The following is a 13,130-nucleotide window of genomic DNA, read 5'->3' on the forward strand; positions in this document are numbered from 1 at the left end:
TCAGTATGCGGGTGAGCTGTACTACTGAAATTCAAAGATGAATCAAACAGTTTCCACAAAGTCCGCCAAAAATGCCCCAGAAATTTGTTGTCCCTATCATAGGTAATAGACTTAGGGACACCATGCAAACGAACCACCTCCTTAAAGAATAACCTGGCCACACTTACTGCATCAGAAGTCTTTCTACAAGGAATGAAGTGTGCCATCTTGGAAAATCTGTCAACTACAACAAAAACAGAATCCACACGTCTTTGTGTTCATGGCAAACCAAGCACAAAATCCATGGACAGATCTTCCCATATATTGTCAGGAATAGGTAATGGCATATACAGACCTGTATTCGTAGATTTCCCCTTAGCAGTCTGGCAAATATAACACATTTGTACGTACCTGTTAACATCTCTACGCAATTGAGGCCAGTAAAATCGCTCCCGGACTGCAGCAATAATTTTATCACGACCCAGGTGTGCAGCTAATCCACAATCATGTAAATCACGAATTACCTTCTCTCGTAATGATGTTCGAGGAAGGAAAAGCTAGTTGCTACGCATCAAATAGCCATCCTGCACATAAAATTCATGCACATGTTGACCAGCAGCACATAACTTCCAAATTTGCCCAAAGTCATCATCATATACATAATAATCTTTCAGCTGCTCGAACCCCAAGATGTCTTGGCTTAATGTAATCAACAAGCCAGCTCTCCTATTCAATGCATCTGCTACGACATTATGCACACTTGACTTATGCTGTAATCTGAAAGGAAATTTTTTGCAAAAATTGACACCATCGTGCATGAATATCTTTGTTAATCCTCTTCTGACTATTTAGATACTTCAAAACTTCATGATAAGAATAAAAGACGAATTCTTTCCCAATCAGATAATGCTCCCAGGTCTTCAAAGCTCTTACAACAGAATAGAATTCTTTGTCATAAGTGCTCCACTTCTGCCTCGCCTCGCTAAGCTTCTCATTGAAATAGCAAATTAGTCTGCACTCTTAAGACAAAACAGCTCCTATACCCATTCCATTGGCATCACAGTCCACTTCAAACATTTTATCAAAATCAGGTAAGACAAGAACAGATGCAATACATAACTTTTCCTTCAGAATAGCAAAACTATTATCTACTTCCTCTCCCCATAGAAATTTTCCTTTCTTCATACATTTTGTAATCGGGGCTGCGATAGTACTGAAATTCTTAATAAATCGCCAATAGAAAGTAGCCAACCCATGAAAACTCCTAACGTCAAAAACTCTTTTAGGAGTCGGCCACTCTCTAATTGCTTTTACCTTCGCCTCATATATCTCTATTCCTTCAGTAGTAATAATAAACCCCAAGAATAACAGCTTATTAGTTAAAAAACTGCACTTTTTAAGATTAACATACAGTTTATTAATCTGCAAAACTGTCAACACCTCCCTTAAGTGCATCAGATGATCCTCCTCAGTCTTACTATAAATCAAGATATCATCAAAATAAACTATAACGAATTTGCCAATAAAAGATTTGAAAACCTGATTCATAAACCTCATGAAAGTACTTGGAGCATTGGAAAGTCCGAAAGGCATTACCAACCATTTGTACAACCCCTTCTTCATTTTGAAAGCTGTCTTCCACTCATCTCCAAGTCGAATCCGAATCTGATGTTACCCATTCTTCAAATCCAGCTTCGAGAATCACTTAGCACCGTGCAACTTATCCAGCATGTCATCCAATCTAGGAATTGGAAACTTGTAACCCACGGTTATTTTATTAATGGCCCTGCTATCTACACACATCCGCCAACTCCCATCTTTCTTAGGAGTCAATAAGGCCGGAACAGCACATGGGCTCATGCTATTCTGAATGTGCCCCTTTTGTAACAACTCCACCACCTTCTCTTTTAGAATCTCGCTCTCTTTAGGACTCATCCTGTAGTGCGGTAAATTAGGCAAACTAGCACCAGGAATTAAGTCTATATGGTGCTGAATATCGCGCAAATGCGGCAACCCATCTAGGATCTCCACAGGCATCAGCTCACTAAACTCCTTCAATAAAGGCTTAACTGATTCGGGCTACTCCTCCACTTGGAATTCAGGCTTTGGCTCGAATGCCTGTTTCACTATTAACGCATGAATCTGTCAGGTCTCCTTAATCTCAACTTTAAATTTCCCTGTAAGGGTAAGGAAATTATTTTCAGCAGCTTGTTTTCCTTTATTCTTCAGTAGCATCAACGTGTACTTCATTCCATCCTTCACGAGGTTATACTGATTGCTCCTTCCCGAATGCTGCACATCTACATCAAATTGTCACGGCCTCCCAAACAACACATGACATACATCCATGTCTACCACATCACAATACAGTTCATCATGATATTTTCTAATGGAGAATGAAATTTTACATTGCTCAGTCACCTGAATACTTTCCGCTCTAGATTTAATCCATCCTAACGTATGAGGATTAGGATGCTTCTTCATGGGTATTCTCAGCTTCTTCAGTGCCTCTTTCCTAATGATATTCTACATGCTTCCACTATTAATAACCACAGTAAATATTTTTCCAAGAATAGTGCACCTAGTTCGGAATAACTGATGGAGCTGCGAATCATCTTTCTGTTTTGGGGCCAATATCATCCTGCGCACCACACAATTTACTTCCCCTTCTTCATCTTCAAAATCGTCTTCTTCACCATCTGGCTCACAGTAATACCCATCTTCTTCCTCATCTCTCGCTGCTACGTTTACGATTTTTCTTTGAGGTCATTCATTAGATCGGTGTCCAGGTTGATTACACCTATAACACTTTATCGCGGTTGGTTTAGCATAAGGGTTAGGGTTCGCAGTTTTCTGAGCTTGCGTTCCCTTATCCCTCGACTCGTTCATAGGATGCCTTTCTAATACCTTATCTTCTTGATTTCGCCTTATGTTATTGTGGTTGTTGAAGCCACTCTTCTCTATCAAACTGCTCGAACTGAAACCTTGATAATTTTCGTATGCTCTTTTTCCCTTGTCTTGCTACATCAATTCTGCCTTCATCACCATATTCTTCGCTTTAGTTAAATTTTGCAGAAACTGCACCCCAATTTTATCTCAAATGAAGGATTTCAAACCATCAAGATATCTGGCCACCTGCTGTCCCTCCGTCTCCGATAGATTATTCCGCTCCGCCAATCTCATAAATTCGGGTGTATACTCATGTACAGTCCGATTGCCTTGCTAGCAATGTTGGTACTGCTGGAACATAATCTGTTCATAGTCGGGTGGAAGGAACTCCTGTTTCAGCAGCCTCCTTATCCTAGTTCAAGTTCGAACTCTCTCTTTCCCTTCTCGGTCTCTCTTATTCTGCAATCTCTCCCACCATGCAGACGCACCCCCCTTTAATCTACAGGCTACTAATCGCACCCTTTTCTCACCAGGGGTCTCCATATAATCGAAAAATCTATCTATATTAGCAATCCAATTCAGAAATTCTTCTATGTCCAGACTTCCATTAAAATAAGGAATATCGACTTTCAATTTAAAGTCGTTACCTTCACGATTGTCGTAACGTCGTCTTCCATCTCTCCTATCATATCCTCTTTGAAATCCTCCATGACGATGTCTACCGCCATAATCAGCACGTTCCTCATCAAAATAATCGTTTTCTTCTTCTTCCGAACTCTTTGAAAACAGAGGGTTATTCTGCCTACGGACAGGAACAAGCCTATCAATAGGATCACCGCGAGCAAGATCTGCACCCGGTCTTCTACAGTTTCGCCGATTCCGATTCACATCAACGCCGAGACCTTCAAATTGATATGTTAACTCGTCAAATCGTTCTTCGAAACGATGAAGACTTTGATCGATTCGATGATGCAAGCGTTCCATTAAACGCTGCTCCAAACGTTGCAACGCGTCGTCCCTAAAGATTGGGGCTCCAGTCTCCTGATCATCGTCACGAAGACCACCGCCAGTCGCTATAGGCTCTGATACCACCTCCAGTCGCTATAGGCTCTGATACCACCTGACGTAGCGTTCAGCGAGTAATTCAAGCAAAATCTTGCTTAGGGAGAGAAATCCCGAAATTCAATATTGATGATAGTGTTCTGTCCTTCAAAAAGAATCCTAAAACAAGCCTATATATCCCTAAACCAAACCCTACTAGAACTATAAATCATAAAATATCAAAATTACAAAACTACCCTTAAAATTAAAACCCATAAAAATATTAAAATAATAGAAAAATCCATGTAAACGATCCCGAATCGCTAAAATCCATCGTTAATCACGGCCAAAGGCGGTGAGTTTTGTTCAGACCGCCGTTTCGCTTCAAATGACTGAATTTGAGCTCGATCCGATGTCGTCAACCAGGGCTGCCGGTTCTAGTCACATCACCGTTTTGCCTTCTGTTTGGACTTCTGCATGTCCAACTGGTCCAAAAACGCACCACTAATCGATTATGCATCAATTGGCATTTTAAGAATATCTTTTTGCTCCATGTTGCCAGCTTGCCCGAGACCTTCCTCAACTTGCCTAGGAAATTCTTCTGATTTAATTTTGGATCACTCCACACTGCTTTCATGATTTCTTCACACTCTTTGTCTTCTAACCAAAATGCTTCAAATTTGAACACCTTTTTCCTTAACTAAGTTAGGATACAAAGAAAGGATAATTGGACTATAGTCCAATCTAATTACCGGTAATGCAAAGGCTTGAGCATTAGGAAACATAACCATCCAATCTATGTTGCAAAGAGCTCTATCCAACCTCTTTCTTACCAAGGCATCCCCCTCTCTGTTATACGCCCAAGTGAAGGCGCGACCTTTACTTTCAACATTCATCAAAGAGCACTCATTCAAAAGATCTCAAAATGCCATTAATTTGTAATGATATGTTGCTCGTTTTCCTACCTTTTCCTAATGATATGATATTTCATTGAAGTCTCCTATGCATACCTATGGGAGAACATTGTTAGAGTGGATACATTTTAGCTGCTTCCGCAACATAAGTCTCCCCTCATAATTAGTTAACCCATATGGGAAAGTTATTCTCATAATCTTTCCACTACCCAACTCCTTGCATATAACACCGATGTAATCCTCAAAACTAGTCATAACTTATAGAGAAACCTTATCATTGCCCATGACCACTAATCCACACCTACACCCACCCCCTCGGCAATTCCCGATTTGGTGTGAGTCTATATTTACTCTCCCAGACGTTATATGTAGTATGTGCTGCTTATAATCAAAGCACTTCTTTCCAAAGCTGGAGCTGTTTATACCTAAGCGGATAAATCAAATTATCTCACACCTAAGCATAAACAATGACACTGCTACACTTCTCAATGAGATTACATTTGTAGTACACTTAGAAATATAGTATAAAGATGTAAAGTTTTCTCTGTCTATTGGATGAGTATTGCTCATCTCTTGTTTTCTTAATTATTTCAGTGTCTCTTAATTTCCTTTTATACTCATCAGTATTCAATCTTCCCGTTGGACAATTTTCACAAGTATCAATTTCCAAGCTATCAATTGGACGATTGTTGAGTAGATCAATTTAGCCATTGAAATCAATTAGTCCGGGATTGTAGAGATTTGGTCGTCCATACAATCAAATCTTCTAGTTTCGAAAAACTAAGTAGCTCAAACTTTGGAAATAATTCTTCCTTATGGATGATTGTTTATCAATCAAGATCTTACACACAGTCAATATCTTTCACGTGATCAATCTTTCCTCAAATAGATGATCAATCAACATCTTTATTTAGGAATCCAAGCCAAATAATTAGTTATTATTATTGTTTAGAAATTGTAAGTCGTCATGTGATACAGTAATATAAGCTTATATCAGCAGTTCCTGGTTATATCAAGTATCCCTATGATATTATACTGCTTTCCATTTGGCAACTTTGAGAACACTAGTAATATAGATCCTTTAGTTCTCTTCACCTTGGTACATCCAAGTTTTGTGAATTTCACATTTCCTAGACTTTTTCATCCTTTCATATAGGTCCCTCCAATCCTCATGAATCTTTTCATTTTGTACGTCTAAGTTCCTTTGATGCGGATTAGAGTATTACCTGAAGCTTAAACAATATTTGCATTTATCAAGCTCTTAAAGAGTTCATGAATTGTTTTGTCAATTTCAAAATATCATAAAAAGTTTACTGAACACATGTCAATTAAAAAATATCAAGTTGAAGCTACCATTTATGAATGCTCAACTCTATGATATACCATGTTTGTCAAACAATGAAATTAGTTGGAAGAAGAAATATTTGAGAGATTTTTTTTTTCTTTTTCAATACAAAGTAGTAATAATCAACACGAAAAAGTTACCACCTTGGATCTCATTCTCACAGACGAGGCACCATCCACTGCCTAATATTTTTCTGCGTTTTGGGCAAGAAGAATTAAGAGTCAACATAAGCCCGCACCTCGTAATTACTTGGAAAACTCTTTTATTTTAGGCTCCATTTTTTTTGCAAAAAATAATTTTTGGGAAAACAATTTTTTTTTCATTTTTCAGTGTTTAAATTGTCTAGGAAAATGAGTCAACGGAAAGATTTTTCCTAGTCAACGGAAAGCTTATGCTTAAATTCAAAAAAATGGTTTCCTCTTTAAAAAGTCGACATCATTTTCCAAAAATATGACTATATATCGATACTTGGACCCGAATCTCTGTACTTGGCCACCCTAACCACAATGCTTACTCGCCGCCCTTCGTAGTGGACCCAGTCTAGAGGTTGGGGCTGGGTCCACTAGGGTCTATTCAGGCCAAGCCCATGTCCAAAGAGGCCGGACTTGGAACCCCGATGCCTAGGCCCGTGCCAACAAAGGTGGGGCTCTAGACATCGATGCCCATGCTTGGGACCTCGACACCTGAGCCCGAGTCCACAAAGGCTAGGCCTTGAACCTCGGTATCATTACTTGGCTCCCTGGGGCCTTGGCCCGATTAGAGGCAAGGCCTGAGACCCTTGTGTCCATGCCCTAGGTTCCCAACACCTAGGTCTCGATCCATGGAGGCTAGGCCCTGGTCCATTTAAGCCAAGGTCAGGACCCCAAAACCCATGCTCGGATCCTCGACACTTGAGTCCAAGTCTAAGTCTATCAAGGCAAGGTCTGGGATGCTAATGCTCGTGCCCGAATCTCCTGCGCCTTAGCCCGAGACCTCGATGCTTGTGCCTGGGTCCTCGATGCTAGGGACCCCAGGTCCATCGAGACCGAGCCCAAGACCCCTAGGCCTGTGCCCGGGTCCCCAACACCAGAGCTTGAGACCCTAATGTCCATATTTGGTTTTCCTACGCTCGAGCGCGGGTCCATCGAGGCTAGACCCGGGACCGGGTCCCTAGCGCTCACGCCTAAGTCCATCAAGACTAGGCCTAGGACCACGTCACTCGTGTCCAGGTCCTCTCGGTGGGACTAGATTCCAGACCTTGGTGCCCATACCTTGTTCCCACTATCCATGCGCAAGTTACTAGTGCTCAAATAATATATGTCTATTTAGGATAATTTAATCAGATTTTTCTTTCCAAACAACGGAAAATATTTTTCCGGTTATTTCTCAAATTTAAGCCAAACACAGGAAGATATAATCGTTTTTCTGGAACAAATAAACAGTCAACACACCTCGGGAAAGACGTATTAGCTCAAATCCGCCGCATGTCAAGCGCTAGGCACAAAAATACAGGCTTGTTTATCGCATATTTATATGAAATTAAGAACTTATAGCTAGCTTAGCAATTTCCCAAAATAAAAAGATAGACGACATTTTTATAGTGCACAAAACACAGCAAAGAGTTAAACGTCGAATTGCTCAAGTAGAACATCCTTGGATTTGAGACGAACATACTCTCCGTGATAGACTTCGAGATGATCCGACAGCGCCGATTTGTCGATGCTCTCGTGGTGGTACGACTTGCAGACGAAGTAGATCACCGTTTGGACGACGTGCCCCAATAGCATCAGCATGGAAAGAAGCAAGAAACACAACGCTCCATAGCCAAACCTACCTACCGTCTCTGTTGAGCGCCCATGAACGACCAACCTCTCAAACGCGAACTGAATTAGATAACCAGATATGTTGAGCGGGACGAATATGAGCATGGACACGCCCATCTTGCCCTTTATCAGGCACTTGCTCTTGATCATGGCTTTGACCCCGTAATCTTCCTCCAAAACGGAGACCACACCCGCCAGTTGCCACACTAGCGTGATGTACACGAACCCGACCAAGTAAGCGATCCCTAGGACAGCCAAGATCACGAGGCCTAAATTTGTGCTGCCGATCAGGAGTGCCCACGTGAAAAGGATCAGCACAGTGACCACGATGTACACGAATATGGCCATGAAGACGCACAAGAAGGTGACCATCAATCGCCTCCAGACCCTGGGGACCACGCTCATGGCCTTCCCGAACGCGACCTCGCGGCCAGTGTAGATGCAGGCGATGGTGTAGACAATGGCCGAGGTCGAGAGGAGGGAGAACACAAGCAGGACAGTGAAGTAGAAGGTCTTGATGATCAAGTAGACGGCCCACTCCTTGGAGAGAACATCAGAGATCTTGTTGTAGCGGTCGGTCTCAGGGCGGGTCTCGTCGAGCTCGATCTTGTTGTGGACGATCTTCGAGAAGAGGACGTCGGAGACTTGGATGTGCAGGAGGAAGACGAATGAGAGAGGGAGGATCAAGGCCAAGGTAATTTGGCTGAAGATTTTCCTCCATGAGAATATGACTCTGTAGGACTCTTTGTAGATGCCGAAGAGGCCGAGGAACTGCATCTCTCCTTGCTCTCGATCCATGTTGTTGTCGATCCTTATGTTCAGTGAACACTTTCTTGAGGAAGAGAAGATGAAGAAGAAGAAGGGATAAAGGATTGGAAATGAAGAGAGAGCAGTTGAAGAGAATTATAGGAGGTTTGATTGGACTTTTCAATCTCGAACTCCCTCTAGACATTTAAAATCTAAACCCAAGTCAATGTCATCGGCCAGTGGATCGACGACGAAGATAGAAATAATAAATAAATATGGCAAGAGACTAAGTCAATAGGACTTAATATCAATCTTAACTTTAGTTTGATATGTCGGTTTTCATAAAGTATATGGGAGTTTGATCCCTATCTTTATTTGTTATTTCGTAGAATACCTAGGGGAGTCAATGCGCCACGACTTGAAACGATTGCCCAAAATATTTCGTTAGGTTGTGCATGTTGTAATTTCATATATATTGTCTATGCTTTAGGCCAGTGACCGATGCTAGGGTACAATTTTTTTGTTAGGCTAAGTTTGGCCGTCAGGATAAAATTCAGGATAGAATAAATTTTATCCTATCCCATATTTGGTGTCTACCTAAGATAGGATAAAGTCAGATATATGAGGGATATAGCCCGGATAAAATTATCCTATGGGAATGTGGGATAAAGGTGGATAGGATTTCTAATAACCATAATATAAAAGTTAATTTTCTCGAATAACAAACTTGTTAAATTAATAAAATTAAAATAATATTTGAATTTTAGTATAAAAATTTCAAAATAAAAAAAATTCGTTTTTATTTATTCTTATTTTTATTTATATATTCAAAATCTCTTTATATCTTGTGATATAAATTTCATATATATAAATCAATATTAATGTATTTATATTTAGTACATATTTTAGGAATATTAGTATAGTTTACTATTTAATAAAATTTTATTAGAGAATGATGGAAGGGGAAAAAAGAAATAAAATAATTAAATAATTAAAAAAGATGGAAAAATGATATAAAAAAATAAGCAAATAAAAATGAAGTAGGTAAGAGTGTCGTAAAAGATTTTTATCACCTCCGTTTGTGCAATTTTTAGGTTTATTTACACTAATATGACGTTCATAGCATGGATATAGTAAGATGAGAAAATATCCGGCTTTATTTTCATGATTCACCAAACAGTAGATAGGATATAGCAAATCCCTTGGATTTCATATCCTATCGTATCCAGTCTTATCACGGCTAGAAATCCAGACGACTAAACGCAGCCTAATAGATATTGCATCGGATGTGGCATGAATCAATATGTTACTTACAAGAACGTCACAATAAATTAACGGGAAAAGTGTCAAAAAAGTCCTAAACCTTTGGCATTTGTATCAATTTAGTCCTAAACCTTTTTTTGGTGCCAATTCAGTTCTAAACCTTTTGCATTGATGTCAATTTAGTTCTCTTTTTTGGGTGCTGATTCAGTCCTAAACCTTTTGTATTTGTGTCAATTCAGTCATAAACCTTTTGTCTTTCTACCAATTCAGTCCTTCCGGTCAATTTTGGCAGAATTTTGCTGACGTGAACGCCGGCCGGTAGGTAGCTGGTCATCGGCGTTGAGATGGATAACTTTTAATAATATTTTAATATTTTTCGAATTTTTATTTTTTTCCCTCCCCTCCCTCCTTCCTCAAGTCGGTTGCCGGCCACTGGCGATGCTCGCCCTCACCAACAACGGCGAAGGTGAGCCTTGCCATGGCTGGGCAAGGCTGGACCTTGCCAGATCTGCCGAGGTCGTGCCTCGCCCAGTCGCCGACGAGGATCAACCTCACCAGATCCGGCGAGGTCATGCCTCGCCCAGTCGCTGGCGAGTCTCGAGCCCTAGCCGGAGGCCTTCGACCTCGTGGCCTCTGGTGAGGGCTTGAGCCTCGCCTGCGGCTAGGTGAGGCCCGACCTCGCCGGAGGCCGCGAGGTCGAAGGCCTCTGGCAAGGGCTCGAGCCTCGCCAGCGGCTGGGCGAGGCCCGACCTCGCTGGAGCGAGAGCCTCGCCCACCCAGCGCGAGGATGCCCTCATGGCAATCCGACGAGGGCGAGCCTCGCTGGCATTTGGCCTTTGGCCAGTCGCTGGACCGGCGACCGACTGGAGGGAGGGAGAGGAGGAAAAAAAATTCAAAAAATATTAAAATTTTATTAAAAGTTATCCACGTCCGCGCCGGTGGCCGGTCGTCGTCCACTTAAGCAAAATCCGACCTAAATTGGTCGGAATGACTAAATTGGCAAAAAGACAAAAGGTTTAGGACTGAATTGGTAAAAAAAATGATTTAGGATTAAATTGGCACCGATACAAAATGTTTAGGACTTTTTTGACACTTTTCCCTCTCTTACGCTCACCGCTATCACTCTATCGAGATTGGTAAAACTAAATTAACATACTAAGTAAAGCGAGAAACTTCAAACGAGCCTCTCGGACAAGTAAGCCATCATTATTTCAACATTCGATAATAAATTTATCGCATCATATAACATACCGGCCTCAATGTATTTTGCATTATTCTATATTAAATGCCAACATTTCTAAATAAACTACCGAATACGCAATTTTATAATTTATTATCTTAAAACGCTTTACAACGATCTAACTTGAAAATCGGTCGTCGTTGCGACGGATAGATATTATTACTCGGCTTTGGTTGACAACATGGTACTTTGCTCTTCAAAGGCGGCCATGACCAAATTTTGTCCCGTCGACCACGTTGGCCTATTTTTTTCCTCGTCCTTTCCTTGTGGCCTTTTTGCTTTGGACGAGCTCATCACGCCCTGTCAACTTGCAATTGGAGGTATTCCCAATCACCAAACCAACCATCATAGGGAACCACTCGATCAGAATTATCCCATCGGTTTGGAAAATTGAAATTAAGAGATACTATATGATTTTTCTTAACATGAATGTTTCGTGAAAATATCAGTTTAATGGATAAGCTAATTTCTTTGAATGTGAGAGTTAGTAGGACATAATTCGTTTTGTTCATAATAATTCAGAGATATAGTGGAAAGGAGCTCTCTTATTATGTGACATGGGGTCACCAGATCTGTTCAATTAGGTGCACATATTAGCTTAAGCTGCTAGAGAATGATGCCGATTATGCTTTAGATCATGACAATCTTACTCATTTAAAAGATTGATTAGCATGTAAAGCTAGAAGCATGAAAACCAAACAAGAGAAGGTGAAAGACTTCTTGAAATTTAGCACATAATAAAGATGGAAAATTCACGAATAGATAGAAGGAGGCATGAGCATTTGACCTTGGAGATTGTTGGGAGCGCGCACTAGAAGCCCGATACGTTCATCGGGGAGATTGCCTAGAAGGAACCTAAGTTCGAACCCGACAAAATATCTAGTTGGACTTACTTTCACTCAAAAACTTAAGCCGGTGAATTATGAGATAACTCGAATATATTAACTACTCAACACCACAACAATTATATGATATTGAACTTTTCTTACACAACTTACATGTGCAACTCAACATAGACCTCTATCTCTAATACTATGTAAAAAATAAGCATTAAATGAAAAACATTAGCATTTATAAAACCATGAGGATTATTAGATCTTAAGAAGGTTTGATAAGCTATAAACATATTTTTAAAGGGCTACAGGAAATAAATTTTCATTGTTTGGTCAACGAAAATCGTGACCTAGGAAAGACAATAACATTTATAGACGAAGATGAAATATGAAGAAAATGGAGAATCGTCAAGTGAATGAGGCATTTGCCACATTAAACTACAGAGGAAAAACAGAATTTCTAACGAATTACTGTTTAATTAAGAACCGAAAGAAATCGAACAACTCGGAATAGAATGAACACCACGAATCTTCAAATCGAAGAAAAATAATTAGTCGAATACAAATTAAGTAGAAGAGCTCTACAATTGCATCGGCTTTGACATAAATCAGGAGATCGAGAATTGTTCTTACAAATTAAAACAAGAACTGAAAAAAGATCGTAGAAACGTATGAGATTTGTCATGTTAAATGCTCCAACCAAGCAATACTTATCTGTCCTAAAAATTGATCGTGTCCATGCCCTGGTTGATCCATTTGTTCTCACATATTGCTAACAACTCTAGGATTTTCAAGATATATTTTTTGGTCGAAAATAGCATCTCATAACATTAACTTGAACAAAGTTTCTTAACATCTGAACAAAGGATATCTAAAAGAAGTTGTGGGGGCTACCCATATTTTTGCGCTTTAGCATCATAACCACAACGCTTGCTCCCCCGCCCATCGCAGTGGACCCGGGTCTAGAGGCTGAGGCTGGATCCACTGACGTCTATTGAGGCCAAGTCCATGTCCAAAGAGGCCGGACTTGAAACCCTGATGCCCACGCCTGTGTCAACAAAGGTGGGGCTCGGGACA

General features: G+C 40.5%; 1 protein-coding gene across 1 annotated transcript; it reads right to left on the reverse strand.

Moving 5' to 3' along the window:
* Positions 1–7,592: 7,592 nt before the first annotated feature.
* LOC115692198 (uncharacterized) lies at positions 7,593–8,941 on the reverse strand. Its single transcript, XM_030618976.2, has one exon. The coding sequence runs from the start codon at positions 8,766–8,768 to the stop codon at positions 7,770–7,772; it is 999 nt and encodes a 332-aa protein (XP_030474836.1). The 5' UTR covers positions 8,769–8,941; the 3' UTR covers positions 7,593–7,769.
* Between the last annotated feature and the right edge of the window lie 4,189 nt (positions 8,942–13,130).

Source organism: Syzygium oleosum, unplaced genomic scaffold (assembly GCF_021117445.2).
Source record: "Syzygium oleosum isolate NSW1041296 unplaced genomic scaffold, Sole_v2.1 Sole_v2.05, whole genome shotgun sequence".
NCBI lineage: Eukaryota > Viridiplantae > Streptophyta > Magnoliopsida > Myrtales > Myrtaceae > Syzygium > Syzygium oleosum.

What these genes read in the sequence shown, in the direction of transcription:
- LOC115692198 (XM_030618976.2), bottom strand. Translation starts at nt 8,768, where the DNA reads ATGGATCGAGAGCAAGGAGAGATGCAGTTCCTCGGCCTCTTCGGCATC.